This window comes from Ovis aries, chromosome 11, assembly GCF_016772045.2.
Source record: "Ovis aries strain OAR_USU_Benz2616 breed Rambouillet chromosome 11, ARS-UI_Ramb_v3.0, whole genome shotgun sequence".
Lineage (NCBI taxonomy): Eukaryota > Metazoa > Chordata > Mammalia > Artiodactyla > Bovidae > Ovis > Ovis aries.
In genome coordinates this window covers 44,560,800-44,580,068 of record NC_056064.1, presented here as the reverse complement: position 1 = coordinate 44,580,068, position 19,269 = coordinate 44,560,800, and the positions used below count along the sequence as shown (strand labels likewise).

At 49.9% G+C, this 19,269-nt stretch overlaps 1 protein-coding gene and 1 long non-coding RNA gene across 10 annotated transcripts; one reads left to right on the top strand and one right to left on the bottom strand.

Annotated features, from left to right (window-relative positions):
- Window positions 1-8,982: 8,982 nt before the first annotated feature.
- HEXIM2 (HEXIM P-TEFb complex subunit 2) lies at window positions 8,983-15,368 on the bottom strand. 9 transcript variants are annotated; one of them, XM_042256104.1, is made up of 4 exons: window positions 14,095-14,613; window positions 13,286-13,380; window positions 10,472-10,520; window positions 8,983-9,977 (listed from the first exon to the last, which is right to left on the bottom strand). In XM_042256104.1, exon 4 carries the CDS (start codon window positions 9,897-9,899, stop codon window positions 9,183-9,185), a length of 717 nt encoding a protein of 238 aa, XP_042112038.1. In that variant the 5' UTR covers window positions 9,900-9,977; window positions 10,472-10,520; window positions 13,286-13,380; window positions 14,095-14,613; the 3' UTR covers window positions 8,983-9,182. The 9 variants fall into 9 exon arrangements, with proteins under 9 accessions (XP_042112038.1, XP_060251723.1, XP_042112037.1 ...); XM_060395740.1 differs by lacking the exon at window positions 14,095-14,613 and adding an exon at window positions 12,217-12,314 and having other exon boundaries at window positions 13,286-13,385; XM_042256103.1 differs by lacking the exons at window positions 10,472-10,520; window positions 14,095-14,613 and adding an exon at window positions 14,923-15,368 and having other exon boundaries at window positions 13,286-13,383.
- Window positions 11,572-19,206, top strand: LOC121820630 (uncharacterized). Its single transcript, XR_006061239.2, has 2 exons — window positions 11,572-11,627; window positions 11,729-19,206. It is a non-coding gene; the product is annotated as an uncharacterized LOC121820630 (long non-coding RNA).
- Window positions 19,207-19,269: the final 63 nt, after the last annotated feature.

Genomic DNA, 19,269 nt, shown 5'->3' with positions numbered 1-19,269 from the left:
GACCACCACTAGCCTCCAGAGCTGTAAGACATTACAGTAGCTAGCCACCCAGCTCATGGTACTTTGTTATGGCGGCTCTAGAAGATGAATGCACCCAGCAAACGTCTGTTGGATCAACAAATGGTGCTTCTAGTGAGACAGGACATCTCTTCATCAACAGAGGAGGAGGCATGTGTGCAGACACGTGATGGGGAAGGTGCCTCTCCTCTTCTGCCGTGGGTGGGGAGCAGCAGTGGATAGTCCAAGAAGCACAGACTCTTCATCTCTGCACAGGAGAAGCCCACCTGGCCCAAATGAACCCCCTACCCAGCCTCCAAATGGCCTCCTCCCCCTGCCTCTGCTCCAGGGAAGCCAGAATAAAAGGGGGCCGGAGATAATCAATAAGGCACTGAAAAAGGAAGCAAGGAGAGCATTTGATCCTGAAACTCCCTGCAGACTCATACACAACACCTGCTCACAGACAGATATCTCTATGTAAGCCCCAGTACGGAGCTCCCACCCAACCCTGGCGCGGATAGGCAGAAGCATCATCACACACAAACCACAGGTGGTTGTATTGCTGTGAAGGTGAGGCAATGGTTCTTTGCCAGGTAGAATTTTCAGAATCTGATGGCTGGAGGGCCCCTCAGCATACTTTCTGGTCTCACTTTCTGCCTTTCCTCACGAGCCCTGGCACATCCCATGATGGAAGCTGCAAGTCTCTGAAACAGTTTGACCCCACCCACCCCCGCTGATCAGTGGAAATCCCTTCTTCTGCCCATCCCCAGGTCTGCCCTTCAAGGCTCCCCCAAACACCAACTCACTGTTTCGCATCTGCATATTGGAGATCATGCTATCTTGGAGTCCTCCTAGGGATGTGGGCAGGTGACAAGCACCCACATGCCTAACCAAGATGAGCTGGGAAGAGAGGATATTCAGAGTTCTTAGAACTCTGGTTCTCAGCTCTCTTGCTGAACCTATGCAACCCCCTTGAAAGCCTTAAAAGCTCCAGTGCCTAGGAGTTCCCTGGTGGTCCAGTGGTTAAGATGCTGTGCCTCCACTGCAAGGGGCAGAGCTTCCATCGCTGATTGGGGAACTAAGATCCCGCATGCCACACATTATGGCCAAAATAAATACATAAATAAAATTTCAAAAACTTTCCAATTCCTGTGGCTCAGTGGTAAAGAATCTGCCTGCCAATGTAGGAGACTCAGATTCAATCCCTGGGTCAGGAAGCGCCCCTGGAAAAGGAAATGGCAACCCATTCCAGTATTCTTGCTTGGGAAATCCCATGGACAGAGGACACTGGTGGGCTACAGCCCATGGGGTTACAAAGAGTCGGACATGACTTAGGGACTAAATAATAACAAATGCCTGGGCTGCACCCCAGAGGAACTAAATCAGAAATTCCAGGGGTGGCACCCAGTCGTCATCAGAACTCTGAATTTTTTTCCCAGGTGATTCCCATGGGCCGTCAGTTGAGAAGCAATAATTTATTGGACAAAGGGGTTCTGTAAGGAGAGGGAACCTGGGGTCCAGCTGGATGGAAACCAGCAGGGGAGCAATCTTATCAAAAGGCTTCTAGAAAAGAAGAATGGTAGTTGCCAGGGGCAGGGGGGGAAGGGGTTATTGTTTAATGGGTAGAGTCTCAGCTTGGGAAGTTGAAAAGGAAAATGTTCTGGAGATGGATGGTGGAGGTGGCTGCACAACAACACGAATGTACTTAATGCCACTGAACTGCACACTTAAAAATGGTTAAAGACAGTAAGACAGGGTCACAGGTTTAGAAAGATATTTAATTCAGCCTGAAGATAGGATATTAAATAAGGTAACGTCTAGAACTCTCTCACATGCTTGCTTCCTTCCACAATACCTGTATCTGTGCCAATATTTGCATATCTATCTATATCTTTATATACAGATATTCAATACACAAAGATATGCTTTGGGGAGAGGAGCCGAACATGCTGCTCTTTTTAAAACTATATCATTAATTTATTTGGCTGCATCGGGTCTTAGTTGTGGCACACGGGATCTTCCTTGTGGTCCATTCGCCCAGGGACTCTAGAGCAGGAGGGATCAGTAGTTCCAGCCCACAGGGAGGATAACCAAGTGTGGCATATGGTATCTTAACTCCCTGACCAGAGGCTGAAGCCACGTTCCCTGCATTGGAAGGTGGATTCTTAACCACTGGACCACCAGGGAAGTCCTCAGTCATGCTGCTTTTGAATGTACTCTAGAAAAAAATTTAAATCTAAGAATTTCCAATACTTTGGCCACCTGATGCAAAGAGCTGACTCATTAGAAAAGACCCCGATGCTGGGAAAGACTGAAGCCAGGAGGAGATGGGGATGACAAAGGATGAGATGGTTGGATGGCATCACTGACTCAATGGACATGAGCTTGAGCAAGCTCCAGGAGATGGTGAAGGAGAGGCAAGTGTGTCGTGGTGCAGTCCATGGGATCACAAAGAGTCAGACAAGACTGAGTGACTGAACAACAACAAAGAATATCCAGGAATCTTCATTGAAAGAAGGGTAAGGAGAGAGAATAGAGCTATCAGACATTAGAGATATTAAGTAGCAATCAGATTTTTTTAACCTGACTGGTTTATCAACAAGTGAATTAGTGGAAGAGAAAATTCACACGTGCTTTTGTGAAGGTATTTTATGACAAAGACAGAAGTTCGAATTGTGATGAAAAGAATTTTTCAGTAGTGTGAAGATGTGGGGAATTCATCTGGTGGGAGAGGAGGGAGTTAAAAATAAGGCCTCTAGCATCTGCAGCCTGGGGTAGAAGCGGGGAGAGACGACTGAGGAGCGGAAGCTGAGGGGGATCCTGGGAGTAGGGTGAGTCCACCCACAGCTGATGTGGGTTACAAGTGAGGAAAAGATGCTGTTTATCAAAGGGCCCAAGAGGGAAATTGTTGAGGCTGGGACAGAGAAGCTGAGGAAGGGAGGTCTAGCTGGGGAGGATGGAGGGGCCAACAGTAAGAAAAGAAGGCAGCCAGCTGAACAGGCACCGGGTTTGGTTCTGGGCATGGCTGTGAGAGAGCTTGCAGCTTCCCCGAGTCCTCACTCAATGATAAAGGAGCCTGGTGTGATGGCTGGCTGGCCTAAGGAGCACCCCACAGAGGCCTCTGTGGGCCTAAGGAGCACCCCACAGAGGATCAAGAGCCAGGACAGGGACTTCTCTGGTGCTCCAGTAGTTAAGACTCCAGGCTCCCAGTGCAGGGGGCCCAGGGTTCAGTCCCTGGTCAACGAACTAGATCCTCTGTGCCAAAACTAAGGATCCCGCAGGCTGCCACTGAGACCCAGTGCAGCCAAATATTTAAATAAAAGAGAGAGAGAGAGAGAAAGACAGACAGAACAGATAAAAGGTCCCAAATGACTGGGTGTGGCTGAGTCCAGCCCTGGACACCTTCACAATGTCTCCTCACAGCTTAGTCCCTTGGGAACTTTCTCTTCGAGCCACTAGACTAGGGACAGAGCAGGGGAGGGGGCCCTGCCTGGTCGTCCTGAGGAAGGAGACAGCAGGCGTCCAGGGGGCTGGTCTGGGCGTTTCCATCTTGGAAGCATTCCGGGGTTGGGGGGAGTCTCTCTGGCAGGTGGTCTCTGGAATGTCCAGGCCCGCAGGCAGCTGGGACACAGCGGCCAACTGGGGAACCAGCTGCTCAGTCTGGCCCCTGCCAGGCCAGCCCTGTGCAGTCCCTTCCCTCCCCTAGACCCACAAGCTCCTTTCTCTTTGAGGGGGCAGGGATATAGGTTCAACCAGGGAGAAACAGGTGAACTGAGCTCTGTGGAAGGCAACAATCATATATCCCTCATTCAAGGAGACAGGAGAGAGCCTTTTCACACACACCTGCCTTAAAGACTCGGGATCCAGGCAACCCCTTGGTCCCGACAGGAGCTGTCATCCTAGGGAGGCCAGTGGAGGACAAAGATGAGGCAAGAGGGGAGAGAGGAACTCCCAAGAACCACCTTGGTTTATGTGGTTTAGTGGCTAAGTTATGTCTGACTCTTGGTGACACCATGGACTGTAGGCTGAGGCTCCTCTGTCCATGGGATTTCCCAGGCAAGAATACTGGAGTAGGTTGCCATTTCCTCCTCCAGGGGATCTTTCCCACCCAGGGATCGAACCAGGGTCTGCTGCATTGCAGGTGGATTTTTTTTACCAAGAATTTACCAAGAATCACTTTGGACTGGAGCTATTCACTTCAGGATTACACAGTGTTCCACAATGTAGTAAAATTTGTAGCTGCTTCCATTTGAGAGCACCTCCCACACAGCTGGCATTTCGCTAAGCCCTTAACTTGCTTTATCTCTTTGAAGACAGGAGGACACTGTGGTCAAAAGTTCCAGAACACAATCAGACTGAACCGGCTGCCACTCCAGTGCAGCAGGAGTTGTGTGGCCTTGGGCAAGTTTCTCAACCTCTCAGAGCTGAAGTTTCCTCATCTCATGCCTCTGACCCCAAACTCTGAGGTATTACACCGTCCCCTGGGGCCATCTTCACTGCCTGGGCCTGGCAGGAAGGAGCCAAGAGGATCAAAAAGGAATATTTTTCAGATCAGGCTCCACAATCCAGACAGAATCCTTCAGACAAGGGTATGATATGAAGGCTGAGGATACTAGACTGGCCTGAAGTCCCTCAGCTCCGTGAACAGGGGAGGGGAGGCCCCTGAATTAGAAGCAGAACCAGGGTCTATCACAGACCTCGGGGGGTTTCCCAGGTGGCTCAGTGGTAAAGAATCTGCCTGCCAATGCAGGACACACAGGTGATGTGGGTTCAGTCCCTGGTTCAGGACGATCTCCTGGAGGCGGAAATGGCAACCCATGCCAGTATTCTTGCCTGGAAAATCCCAGGGACAGAGGAGCCTGGCGGGCTTCAGTCCATGGGGTCACAAAGAGTCGGACATGACTGAGCACGTACACAGGCCTTGGGACTCCTGGTCCAGTGCTCCCTCGACAATAGGCCCTCAGAGAATCTGCTTTTGACATACAGGCCCCAGGCGACTAGGTTTTTCCTCTTCTCTACCCCAGAATACCCAGAATAAGTAAATCCATAGTCAGAAGGCAGATAGGTGGTTGCCCAGGCTGGAGAATGGCAGGAATGGGTAGGGGGCTTCCTTTGGGGTTGATGATGTTTAGAACTATTGTAGATGGAGGTGGCAGTTGTATACATTGGGAAGGTCCTAAGTGCCACTGAATTGTTCTCTTTAAAATGGTTGATTCTATGTTAGGTGAATTTCACCTCAATTAAAAATAAGGGTGCCTGGGCTTCCCTGATGGTCCAGTGGTTGAGAATCCATCTGCCAATGCAGGGGAAACGGGTTTGACCCCTGCTCCAGGAAGACTCCACATGCCCAGGGGCAACTAAGCCCCTGTACCACAACTACTGAGCCCATACACCTGGCGCCCACGCTCTGCAACAAGAGAAGCCACCACAGTGCCTGTGCACCACAGCCGGCAAGTAGCCCCATTCGCTGCAACTAAGGAAAGCCCTCGTGAAGCAACAAAGACCCATTGCCGCTAAAATAAAATAATAATTTTCTTAAAAAGGGTGCCTGGGGAATTCCGCAGTGGTCCAGTGGTTAGGACTCTGCACTTTCACTGCTAAGGGTGCAGGTTTAATTCCTGGCCAGGGAACTAAGATCCCACAAGCCATTAAGGCTCAGGCAATAAATAAATAAATACAATAAATTTAAAAACCATAAGGGTTCCTATAGGTAAGAGATTATAGGAAGAGCAGGCAAGTGCCAAGGGGGGAAGGGAAGGTGAAGGAGGGCCTGAGCTGTGAGGGAGGGAGAAGGATGTGGGAGAGTTACAGAAACAGGGGCATTCGCTGTGGGCGAAAGGCTTGAGGGAGGGGAATTTCCTAGGCTTCGGGGGGAGGTGGTCTGGAGAATGTAGTTGGTTGAGGAAGCAGAGCTGGATCCTGTAAACTTGGGAGCCACTGCCCTTTAGAGGTAGGAGGGAGAACCAGGAGAGGGAGTCGGGCAGGCGTTTTGAGCGTTTGCTTCCTTTCAGACTTTAGACTGGAAGCTCCTGGGGGTGGGGGCAGGGACCTCATTTAAGCTGTTTTTAATTTTCCGAGCAGAACGTCATCAAGGTAGGCAATTCCTTTAGAAACCCTGACACCAATGGAATGAAATCAAACACGTTAAGCAACAGGAAGATCACCCACCGCCCACCCACACCCTCACCGGGGAAGTGAGGCTGACACTGGGCTGAATGCGGGGTGCCACCTCCAAGCAGCAGGGGGGCTCCCGAGACTTCCCAGGGCCAAGAGGCTACCCCTCACCCCTTGCAGGCCCCAGAGCCCCCAGAGGGCAGCACCCACTGAGGGTCTGGGATGGGGGAAGGGGCTCGCTGAGCACCTTGGGCTCCTTTGTCAGACCCAGGAATGAGAGTGGGGGCAGCTACAGGAAGCAGGGGGGTGAAGAGCTCCCTCCAGAATCTATCCCCCCACTTCCCTCCCCTCCGGCTTTGCACAGCTCCTGCACATGCTCAGTGTGCCCTTGAATTGGGTTGGCTAGGGGAGGGCATTGACTGGCACCCCCACTTAAAGGGCCAGTGCCATCCTTGCCAGTGCCCAATGGGGCAATGGGACCTGGCCACCCTCTTCACTCACACTGAACGACTTCATCTTGACCTCCATCCTCCTTTCTTGGCAAGCTCCTCCTGCCCTGTCACCTCTTATTCCCTGACCCCACTGCAGGCAGGAACTGTCCATTGGACACAAGGGTGTCCACCTTGGGTGGGGAAGAAAGAAGGATCCCAGACTAGGGTATGCAGTCTCTCCTGGGAACTACCTGCCCCTCTGGGCCTCCCTCCCCCAACCCAGGAGACAGAGAAGATCCTGGAAAGCAAATGAGCTGGAGGGAATGAGGCCCTGGGCATCTGCTCTGGAAAGGCCTGTGGAGGAGAAAGGAGTGTCCAGGCCCAGCTTGCCCAGCAAACAGGGTGATGGGGGCTGTAACCTGGAGCTTCTTCACTGAAGTGGGCTCCTAGGAGAGGGAAAAGCAGGGAGGCAAAAAGAAACCACAGCACAGAGCTGGCTCCACTCAGTGCTGAGGGTTAGGGGCACTGAGGTCAGGGACCCTGATGAGGGTAGGGAGTGATACTGACTCTTCACCAGTCCTTCTCAGCCCCTCCTGACACTCTCCCAGCTCACATCCTTCTTCTTTTTTTTTTTTTTTTTCTGTTTTCTTGCCCAATCCTGGGCCCCACTAGCCTTGGAAAAATTATCCCACCTCAGTGTGACCCTGACCCAGAGCCCTTCAACCATTGTGTATGTATGTGTTGGTATTATGGCTTTTCGGTCTCCAGGCTCCTCAGCTCCTTGGCTGAGAAAGGCCAAACTCTTCACCTGTCCCCTCCCCCGTGTGCAACTCCTGCCTGCTCAGGGACACACCCCCAGCACCCTCTCCTTCGACACTCCCACACCCCTCCCCCTACCCTCTCAGTCCTCTGGAATCTTCTCTCCCCTCCTAGTTACTTTTACACACACACACACTCACACACACACACACACATTCACTCACACACAGAGGCCTCCCGGTGGGTAAACAACTCTGTCCTGGCCCTGGCCCTCCCCTTTCCCTCTGGCTCCATGCTGAGGAATGCAGCCGCTGGGAGGCTGCCTGCACCCTGCCCAGGGGCCTTCAGGTCCTTGGCTAACACCCCTACAGGGGAAGGCCAGCCTAGGGCCAGCTTTCCTGGAACCCAAAAGCGGCTTCCTCTCTGAGCCTAGGGCTTTCCGTCTGCAAAGTGGAAATGATCATTCCTCCAGCCCTTTCCTGACAGAGCTGTCTGGGGTCAGAGGAGAAAGGGCTAAGACTCTCAGCCAGGGCTGGGTCAGGGGAGACCCCAAAGATGGGAGATTCTGCCCTCATAAAAACCCATCCCTTGCTAGAATCTGTGCTGGTCTTGCTTCTGGTAGAAGACGCTGGCGAGGCCTGGGTGTGGCAGGGTAGAAATGAAAGTTATCCTGGCAACACACAGGGTTTGTCAACATTTCCATCCCAGCAGCTCCCAGGCCTGAGCCCTTCTCTCCCTCAACGTGGCCTGTCAAGATGAGTTTTCCTGAAACGGAGGTTAGGCTGGGCCAGCCAGGCTTCCACCACTCCCTGAGCACCATGGCAGAGCCAACACACGCTGGTTGACTAACTTCCCCTCCACCACCACAGCCTGACACTCTGCAGCCACAAGAACAAGGGTGGGTCTGAGTGTGAGGGGTTGTGTGAGCTCGCTTCAGAGCCCATACTGCTGGTGTGTTGGTGGCAGATCCGGGCTGACTCAGCTCTCTATTAGACAGACAGGTGAGGGGCTCACCTCCAAGGGAATTAACCACACAGGTGATTAGGCTAAAGGAGCAGGGATGCACAGGTGCACAGCAGGCCTCCAGCTCTGCTAAGGATCAATCCCCTGTCCAACCAGCCTTGGGGTTATTTTCCATCAGGAGAAAATCTCCCTTGAGCACATATGCGTTAGTGCCCTTCTCGGAAGTCAGAGGGCAAACCTGATAACTCACCTCCTGCCTAAGGGCCAGCTGAGAGATGTAGGGGGCAGTTAGGGTGACTGTTAAAGGACAAGGAGACACAAGGTCCCCAGACCTTGTCTAGCCCAGCCCTCTGCACTGTGGAAAGAAGAGGGAAAACACAGGGAGCCTGGGAATAAACCCTGAAGAAACCCCTGGCCTTGAGCCCAGGCCTTTCTCCTCCAGGGAAACTCCCAGTTCCTCAAGGCAATCTGGCATCTTAAGTCAGGCTCTGGCTGAACCTGGTGGTTCCCTCCCTCCTCTGCCTTCCCCTCTCTAAAACCTTCAGAGCAGTTGATGGCTCCCGGATACATGGAGCAGATTTCAGGCAACCAAGACCCGGAAAGGCCCCCAGGGCAGGGGTCTCCCAGGCTTGGGGCAGCCCCAGGCCTCTCTGGGAAGAACAGGCTTTGATTCTTTCTCACAGCAGCCCTAGTGAAACCAATGCCAGTCACTCCCATGTGATCTCACTAAAATCATTTAATTCCTTTGTGAAAAGTAACAGGACATCCAAGAACAACTTGGGGCCATGACAAGGTAGAAGCCTGAGCCTGTACTGGCTGTTCTCAGGGAGAGCAGAGGGACTGAGACTTGTCTCCCTGAGACTCAGCTGGCCTGAGGGTACACTCCTTGAGTCAGCCTGGCTGGGGCAGGGGGCACCCCTAGCTGCCAGGCTGCCCACCACGGCGGCTGCCTTCTCGGTTCCACATCTCATTCTCCTGCCGAAGTCGCTGGTTCTCCGTCCGGAGCCTCTCTATCTCAGCGGCCAGTTCCTCCACTTGGTAACAGGGGCGCCAGCTGGTGCATTCCCGCAGCTGCCGCAGCCTCCTCATCTCCTCCTCGGCCTGGGACAGCCGCCTCTCCAGATCCAGGTAGTCTTGCACCAGTTCCTCCTTGCTGCGGCCCTGCAGGCTCTCGGCGTGATACCGCTCGTAGGCCTCAGAGAAATCCTTCTGCTGGAACTCCCCATGAGCGCGGCCTTGCGCGTCACTGTCCCCGGCCTCACTCTCCCCGCTGGAGCCTGGGTGGGAGGCCCCCTGGGGCACATCCAGGTTGGGCTCCTCGGGGTCTCGGTCGTTCATCAGGAACTGCGTAGTGTTGTAGGGTGCCACAGGCTGGCCTTTAGCGAACATCTCCTCTCGGACCCGGGAGGCCCGCTGGCTCTGCCTCTCGTCCCGCTGTTGCTTCTCAGCCCAGCTGAGCTCCAAATAGGGTCGCCAGTGCCGCTTGCGCTTTGAGGGCCGCCGGCGGTGTTTCTTCCGGGCCAGCATGGCCTCTGCAGAACAGGCCCCTGGGCTCTGAGCCTGGGGACTCCTACCATTCCAGCCCAGGCCACCGCCAGCCCCAGGAGGGTCTTCCTCCTCTGAGTGGCTCTCCATCCGAGGGGTCAGGGGCCGGGAACCTCCAGGGTCATGAGGCTCAGGGGATGTTCGGGGGCTCCCACAAGTGCCAGAGATCTGAAGAGAGAGGACAAAGGAGGACGGATCACAGACGGTCTCTCCCCAGTGGTGGAATCCTTCTCTGTTCACCCAGCCTGAATCCAACCTGCACACACCCAGCTCACTTGGTCCCTCTCTAGCCTCAGACCTTCTACAACCCATCTGTCAGTTTATGGGCTTACCTGTCTACTATCTGTCCACTAACCCTACCCCAAGCAAACCCATGGGGAGGGCCAGAATCTTGCCTGCGTATCTCACTCTGTAATTTCAATACCTGCAACAGTATCTGGCATAAACATTCAATAAATACTCTGAAACAGGACGGGAAGTTGCTCATGATGTATTTGCTCGATCCGAAGCCCAAACAGCACTTGCTCTTCCCTCTTTAGAAAGTTTCTCTTACGTGGATGGACCCAGAAATTATTATACTGAGTGAAGCAAGTTAGAGGAGAAATATCATATGACACCCCTTACATGCGCAATCTAGAAAGAAATGATACAAGTGAACTTACCTAGAAAACAGAAACAGACTCACAGACTTAGAAAAAGAACTTTTGGTTGCTGTGGGAAGGATAGTAGGGAGGGATAGTTAGGAGTTTGGAATGGACATGTATACACGGCTATATTTAAAATGGATAACCAATAAGGACCTACTGTCCAGCACACAGAATTCTGCTCAATGTTATGTGGCAGCTTGGATGCTAGGGGAGTTTGGGGGAGAATGGATACACGCATACGAATGCCTTGTGCGTGCTTAGTCGCTCAGTTATGCCCAACTCTCTGCGACCCCATGGACTGTGGCCCACCAGACTCCTCTGTCCATAGGATTTTTCAGGCAAGAATACTGGAGTGGGTTGCCATTTCTTTCTCCAGATTTTCCCGATCCAAGGATCGAACCCATGCGTCCTGTGTCTCCTGCATTGCAGGTGGGTTCCTTACCGCTGAAGTCCAGGTGACACAAGTGGTTAAAAAAAAATCCGCCCACCAATGCAGGAGGCATAAGAGACGTGGGTTCTATCCCTGGGTCAGGAAGATCCCCTAGAGGAGGGCATGGTCACCCAATCCAGTATTCTTGCCTGAAAAATCCCATGGATGGAGGAGCCATAGAGTCACAAACAGTTGAAGATGACTGAAGCGACTTAGCACAGCACACACACATGTATCGCCAAGTCCCTTTGCTACTCACCTGAACCTATCACAACAGTTAATCAGCTATATTCCAAAACAAAATAAAAAAAATTGTTAAGAAAATGAAAACTTACCCTTCAGGCAAAGCGAGTTTCCTGGCAAATGACCTGTTATTCCACAGAACCCCCATTCAGAAAGGCCCCAAGCTTAGCACTTTGCTTAATCTCTGCTGTCACTGTCTTGAACTTCTTAGTAATTGTGAATTAGAAGCCCCACAATCTATGTAGCCAATCCCACTTCCAGCTATCTGCATAGCTGATTCTTTTTCGTCCCTTAAGGTTTAGTTCCAATGTTAGCTCTTCAGAGGCCCTCCCTGACCATCCTATCTATGTGGGGACCCCCTCCCCTTCCTAGTGATTCCCTGATATGTGATAGTGTCCCACTTAGCATTAGCACATTACCATTTACCATCTTTCTCTCCCCTAGAAGAATGGGTCCTGTCTGTTCGGTTCATCACTGTGTCGCTATGCATGGCTCAAGGTGAGTGTTCAATAAATATATATTTAATGACATATGCCCAGAAGAAGGGGGTGGGGGACCCAAAACATATCAGAACACAAGACTCTCTTTTGTCATTCCAGGGTGAACGGAGTGTATTTATTCCAGGCAGAAGTTGGAAGGCCAGGAAAGCACTAGGGAGAGGAAAGGCCGATCTCCAGTCTGTAGCCCAGAGAATTCTAGAACTTATCTAAGAGGTGGAAAGGATTCTGTCAAGAGTGTGTGTGTTCAGGGCATCTGTTTATCTCTGTCGTGGTGAGGTTGGGAGTACTGAGTGTGGGGGGAAGGGAATGAATTGCTAGAAGTTTGTGGTTTGGGGAATTCTAATAATAACTACTAGCATTAGAACAGTGTTTTATAATGTTTAACACATTATACATTGTGTTCAGGGATGTCTGAGCATGGGTCTACACAAGCAGAGGGTTTGTCCTGGGAGGTGGACACAGTCCTATAAGAGCTGGAGGTGTGTTAACATGCATTTGGGAGACCCCAAAGTCCTCTTCATAATTTGGGATGGGGTATTTCGGGGGCGTGTGTGTGTGTTGTTGGCTGTGTTGTATTCTTACTTTACCTGCAGAGAGAATATCAATCAAGAGTGACAGGCCGTGTCTCCACCAGTGTCTCGAGCCAACTGAGAGCTTCTGCTCCATGCAGGAAGAGGCAAGGCCACTGGGAAGTCCGAGGTGAGGGGCTCACTTGTGTGTGCACAGTCATCCACCTGTTCCCAGCCCTCAGCAAATGTCCTGCAGGAGCTTACCCCCACCCAAGCCAGCCCTGCCCTCAGCCCCACATGCCGCCTCCCTCCTAAAGGCCTATCCCTCTACCACCATTACCACTACTGCAGGTAAGCTGTGTGATCTGGATGAGTCATTTGCCCTCTCTAAACCTCTCTGAACCTGACATGCCATGAACTCCAAGTTAAATAAATCCAGAAAATATACTGGAGGTAGCTAGGTATGGAGGGTCAGAGGGCAAGCATTCCCTCCTTACCTACAGGTAGCTGTGGAATAGGGGGAAAGAATGGGCAAGACAGGGGCAGTGAGACAGCACACAGTTTGGGAGGCTTTGGGCTCCTGCTGTTGATCAGAAGGTGATGTTCTCTGAGGGCCTGATACAATCTGACTCTCCCCTCTCTCCTGGGTGATTTTCTACCCCCTAAACCCAACCTAAATTACAAACCAGTGGCTTAAACTCTTCTCCCTGCTTCAGACTTGGTTCTCAGCCTAGACAAAAATGCAAGGCAGGGCTGTGTTGTTTAAGGCCCTAAGCTTAAATCCTAGGTCTTCTGCTTGCTGGCTGCATGATTCTAGAAAAGGCACTTCAGGGGACTTCCCTCACAGTCCATGCTTCCACTGCAGGAGGTGGAGGTTTGATCCCTGGATCCTTGGTTGGGGAACTAAGATAGCGAAGGCTGCCTGGCCCGGGCAAGAGGAGGGGAGGTGTGGAAGTGGGTAAGCATTAACAGAAAAGTGTTTTTTGAGATAGCATCTGGCATGTTGCTCAGTGCACAGTAGGGATGGGATTCATTTAAAAAATACTGGTTTCCCAAATCCACCACCACATCTGAGACAAGAAGCCACAATCCCAGTTGGCAGGATCCACCTTCAGGGCACTAAGGTGGTTGGGAGAATGGGGCTTACCTTGGCCTCCTCCAGGGCAGCTGGTGGCAGTTGGTTTGGAGAAGCCACCTTCTTCTGTTCCCAATCTTTCATCAGAGGCCTTTAACTAGTGACACCTGCTTTAAATAACACAAACTTAAATCCAGAAGGAGAATTTTCAGGAGGATTCTGCCTGCCCAGGAAATTTTTACCAAGGCAGCAGCAACCATTTTGTAGCATCAGACCTATACACACCCTCATTTTCAAATAAAGGGCCAGAAGGCTGCCGCTACCCTGGTTTTCACACCCCCAAACAAGGAGGGGATCAAATGGGGATCAGGGAACCATCTTTCCAGCCCTGTTCTTCGGGTCCTAGGCCAGGGCTTACATCTTATTCTTCTGAAAGTCACCGAGGCCAAAGCAAGCAGCTAGGCAGCTACAGGAGAACCAAAGAGGGGGAAAAGACAGCCTGGGGAGGGGAATTTACAGCAATGACCTGGAGAGGCAGAGAGTGGAGTGGGTCAGTGGCTCTGACAAGCCTGAGGAGTCCTTTCCCCACTGCCTCCAGAGGCCCCCATCTTGACTGCAGCCCCCCACCTCCATTCCACGCTGGGCTCCAGAAGTCAACGCCCCAAGAGACACGACTGAGACCTGGGCCCAGCCTGGGACTAAGGCCCTTTCCTCTATAGGGTTTGGCCGGCTTCCCTCCTCCTTTTCAATGGGAAACCAAAGAAAGGGGCAGTGATGTCTTCGTGCTATAGACAGCTGGGAGGGAAAGCCAACTGGGATAAGGATAGATTCCTTGGGAAAAAAATGATCCGGGAAGGAGATTTTGCAAAGGCAGAACTGACCTATTTGCTGGCAGGGGCTATGCACAGGACTACGTCTGTGTGTCTTTCTGTGAGACCGCCTGTCTGTGCAATTCCAACGCCTCAGACCTACCCACTGCTTAGGGGGAGGGGACCCTTCCCGGGTGCCCCCTTCCCCCACGGCCCCGCCCGGCAGCGCGGTCCCTGCTGGGGATTGTAGTTCTTCTAGCTGGAGAAGCGGGATCAAGAGCCTGTCACGTCAACAAGCACACAGAAAACTCAAAACCCATCTACCCTTTCGCGAGCGGCATCCCGCGCTCATCGATGCCTCCTTTGATTGGTCCATTCACCTGTCAATATTCTCCCGTTCGTCAACGATTAGCTGTGCGGAAGCACAATCAGACCCGCCTTCCCCACCTCAATTAAAGAGTTCATTGATGGCGTTAATCTTTACTGGGCAGAAAATAGATCCGGCTGAAGGGGGAGGGGCTTGGGCGCGGAGGTATCCTCGGCCCTAGAGGAAGGCGACGAGAAGGATCGGTGGCCGCCGCCGCCATTTTGGGCTGGGAGGAGGCAGCGGAGGGACTCGCTGCGCAGTGAGAGCACCCCATGGGGGGTGGTCCGGGCGCGGGGAGAGGCCGGGCCGAGTGGGCTGCCTGAAGTGGCGGCGCCGGGAGACGGCGGGGAGTGGGACCGGGGGCCGAGGGGGTGAAGGTTTGAGTCTCTCCGGCCGGGCCCGGTCCTCAAACCGTCCCGGCAGCCCCACAACCTCGCCTCTCACAGAGGGCGCGGTTCTTGGGTAATTACCCCAAATTTCCCGAGACCCCAACTAGGGATAGACCGGGTGAAACGACTACCCTTTGCTCCTACCACGGGGGCTCTGTTCCTGAGGCCGAACTCCGCTAAGTTCTTTCCCCACCCCCATGCGGCCTGGGTATGGCGGCGAGGCCCGGCGTAGCTGGACCCCCACTTCGATGGGCTTGGTGGGGTTGACGCCACATTCCAAAGACTGGCTCCGCGGGGGCGGGTGGAGGTTGCAGCTCCGGCCGCGCGTCCTTTTGGCGTGGCAGTCAGGTGGAGGCTCCGAGGGCGGAGAGCCAGGCGCACCCACCATCTCCCTCCATGCACCAAGGCCACCCCGCGGCCAGGGCTGTGGAAAGGAACAGCCTTCTTCCTACTGTAGCAACCACTAATTCTCCCCAGGGACCAGCTAGATCGCGGCACGTGCAAATCTCTGAGCGCTCTTGCCCTCGAGATTCCTTCTGTCCAGCCCCGATTCTCAGAACGACCCGACCTCGCACGTCGCCAGCCGCTTTGGGAAACTCCAAAAGTGTGCTGTTATTCTCTTGAAAGTTTACACCAAAGGGGGATGGGGTTTTGCCCTTTGCAGAGTTGGGACACAAAGTAACTTGGGAGTCGCCACGGTTCTGGGAATAAAAGTGGAGTGGCCCATTTCGGTTGCTTCAGGAACATCTGTTTGCATTTTGAAATCTGAGCCATAACTTTTACCAAAACCTTTGGAGAAATGGCCGCCCTCCTAAAGAGAAAAAAGAACTAATTCCAATATAATCTTTATAAGACTACAGATTCTTTACAATTTAAAGAAATTTTCTCCCACAAAGGAAATAAAATGGGGGAATATTTTGCCACTAAGGCATTGTTAGTAGAGCCTCTGTTTTGAAATTCCAAGTAATTGAAAGTCACTTCTGTGATCCCAGATGACCCCCAAGATAGAAATTGCAGTTTGAGCTACTTCATATGTGTGGTGTTTGAGGGAGTAGGGGAAACCTGCTTTGAAAAAAATAAAACAACCTTTTATTACAGTTGTAGCAGCTTCTTAAGGATTGAAGATTGATATGAAATTCTTTTCTTGAATTGCAGATGAAACAATTTTGTTTCTTACTGCGTGAAATCTAAATTCAGAAAGATTCATAGCTCAGGGGTTGCTTAATGTTGTTGCTAAAAAGTCAGTGAAAATTATGCCCAGGTAGACTAAAGTAGAGATAGTGACTGGGCAGTAAACTTTTATCTTTGAGGGTATCTTGTGGTGAAGCTCGTGGCTGATTACAGATGGTCAAATCGTTCCTAAGTATTTGGCCTTCATAGCAAAGTTTTTCAGAGCTGAAGTCCTGTTCCTATTAGTAATTTTTTAAGTTGTAAGAGTGACAGCTCCAGAGCTTTAACTATGTTCTGTTTGTCCCAGGGATGTTCTTAGAGAAAGTCTTAGAACTGGATTGACAAAAAATATGATCACCTTTGATACATTATTAATCTAAAATATGAGCCACTTATCCTAAATAAAGATTTAGTACACTTGATTCATGCTGTAGGTTGACTTGGCCTACCTCATATTCACTTTACACTCTTCAGATTAAGAGAAGATACCAGTTTGGAAAAGCTGACACTTAAGTTGGTAGGAGTTAAACAGTCATAGCTGAAAGGGGCTTTAAAGCTTATCTTTGTGGTTCAGTTGTCAAGAATGTAGTGATGGAGGATCTCAGACTTGTGATTCATCCTCCATTGTGAAGTAATCTAGTTAAACATTTGGAAGCTACTAAGGCGAGTACTGTGCCAGGTGCAGAAATTTTACTCATAAAGGGGAAAGCTTATTGTCTTTTGAGGATGACCCATATGCTTTTCCATTCCTTGATAAGAAAAGTTGGGAATAAAATCCGTTTGTTAATGGTCCCTTGGTTACCTGCTGAACAAAACACAGGACTGGAAGTTAGGAACTCCAAGTTCTATTTCTGTGTGTGCTACCACAGACTTGGTTCACTTGGCCAGGAGCCAAATCCTGAAGATGAGGCCAAACTGGTCATTTTGTTGCTGAGTCTATTGTTTGTCTAATGTTCAACCAGACCTTCAACTTCCTTCTCAGCTCTCCTGTTTCAGATGAGTTGCTTTGTGGTTTATGACAAATTCGACAAACTTTATATGCCTCAGTTTCTTAATTTGAAATTGGTATCAATGCAGCCTCCATCATAAATACCTTGAATAACTACTCTAGTGGCTGTGTAAACATTTACTTGTTATAATTTAGTTATTTGGGAACCTTAGAACTTCTGCTTCAAAGGTTATTTGGAGCATTTGGGAGGCCTGCTTTCCCAAAGTGTGGCCTTGGTTGCCATGTTCCATCCAAATAGTTTGAGCAAGGGTCAGGCTCTCAGGGTACCAAGCAGTTGTAACCTCAAGTCCTGAATGGCTTACATTCACCTAATGGCCAGTTCTGGGACTGTTGGCTGTGTGTGAACAGGATTCATTGACAGGAGTGATTCTTTGCAGCAGCCCTATTCAGGATGAAAATTCTTACTCCTGAACTATTGGATTTCCACATTTTTAAATTTTGTGTTTAGTCCTCATCATCCTCTTCTCTTTTTAAGTTAAAATGTTTGCTGTTTTAAATACACTTTTAGTAAGCCCTAGAGAGGAAGGTAGAACTACCGACCTCTTCAACATTTCCTTCCATCTTCTGATTTGGTCCTCTGCCTTTGCCTGAAAGTTGTCCTGGGGTTATCGAGGTATCCAGAAGTGTGTGCTAAAAACAGACTTCAGAACTTCAAATTAATCTTCTCTGACACTCTGGAGGCTAGGACAAGTTCTACTGAGTTGCTTACAAGAGCAGTAATGCTATCATTTTCTCAAATTGCCCATGGAACACTCTAGAGCTCTCACATTTTCCTTTAGGAATATCATCTTTGCTCACCGTTGACCCAGAGTTGTTAACACTTCACACAGTCGGTGGATGTATCAAATAGAATGTGTCTTCAGATGAGAGTTTACAATACTCAAGTTTTTGTTCTTTTTGGAAAATTTTAAGCCAACTATAATTGTTCTTGGTGCTGTGTTGAGGGAAAGAATCACACTAGGTATTTCAGAAGACTTACCAGCCATTTCTGGTAGCAGCTCAACCATTTGAAAGAATTTTGAGGTGTGTAAAAATTTGTTAGTAAACTACTTAGATTATCCCTGCTGTTACCAGTGTTATATCATTTGTCATAATTGAATTGCCTCTCAGTAAAGCCCAGGAAAAACTTTATTCAGGAGGATTTGCGAGAGCTGTGTTATTTATCTGCCTTTGATTTTTCAACAAGAAAGGATGTTGTAAGCTTTCCAGCATTCAAAGACAACTGGCAGGAATTGGCAAAATATTGAATCTTTGCTTTCTAGACCATATATTTTGTCTTACAGAGTGTGACTGCCCTTTGGTCAGCAGGTCCCACTATTCAGGGCCTGAATTTGACATTTTCTTTTAGAAATTACTTTTCATTTCTAGCAACAGCCCTTTACACTTTACATGAGAAAAGATAGTAAAGTGAAATTTTATTATAATCTTGCTTGAGAAATGGGGAAAATAATTTTTGAAAACCCACAAACTCAGGTGTACATAGGTACAAATATAGTACTCTTACTCTTGCCAGCTTTTCCATCACACTGTTATATTTGTTTCTAGCTGTTGGTGTAAGTGGCCAGGGGACACCTATAGTACATTACCAAATATTTGGCAGAACATTGGTTTTCTGAAGTAGACTATTTAGTTGTGGATTTTGCTTATTTCTGTAGATTTCTTTGATTTCTCTCTTGAATTCACCAGGATAAAGTATATTTATTTGCATTTCCCCAAGCAAAGGAGTTTTATTTTACTCTGAACAAAGTGAAAGTTAAAATACTGATTAAGTGGGCAATTGCTCTGGTCTCAAAAAGAACCAGTGATAATATCAATGGTACCTTACTCTTGTATAGACTGTTTTCATGCTGTCTCTAATCCTTGCAGCAGTTATGTAATGTAGGCATGACCCCATTTTCCTGATAAAGAATGAGGCTCTGAAACTGTTAAGGCTTACACTGCTAGTATGTATCAAAGGTAGAACTAGGAGCCTGGTTTTTTGACTCTTTGGTCTAATTTTGTGTTTCCTCTCTTTAGAAAAACCTTGTCTATTTTTCAGAACTAAACCAATCTGGAACTCCCTGGCTTTCCCACTCAAGCAGAAATCAGGGCTCTGTCTCCTGAGGGCCACTTTAGGTTATAGGCTAGCCCAAGTAAAGTTTTCCTTAGCTCAAAGGAGGATTAAGCTGCCCAGCCAGCTGTCTCCAAAGTATGGGAAGTGCTTTGCCCTTGCTGGATACCCAGACCTCAGTAAAAGAGAACGACTGAAATTGCTAATGTGTAAGCATGATCTTTTGAACAGCTTATTTAAATTGTTTAGCAGAAATGCCTTT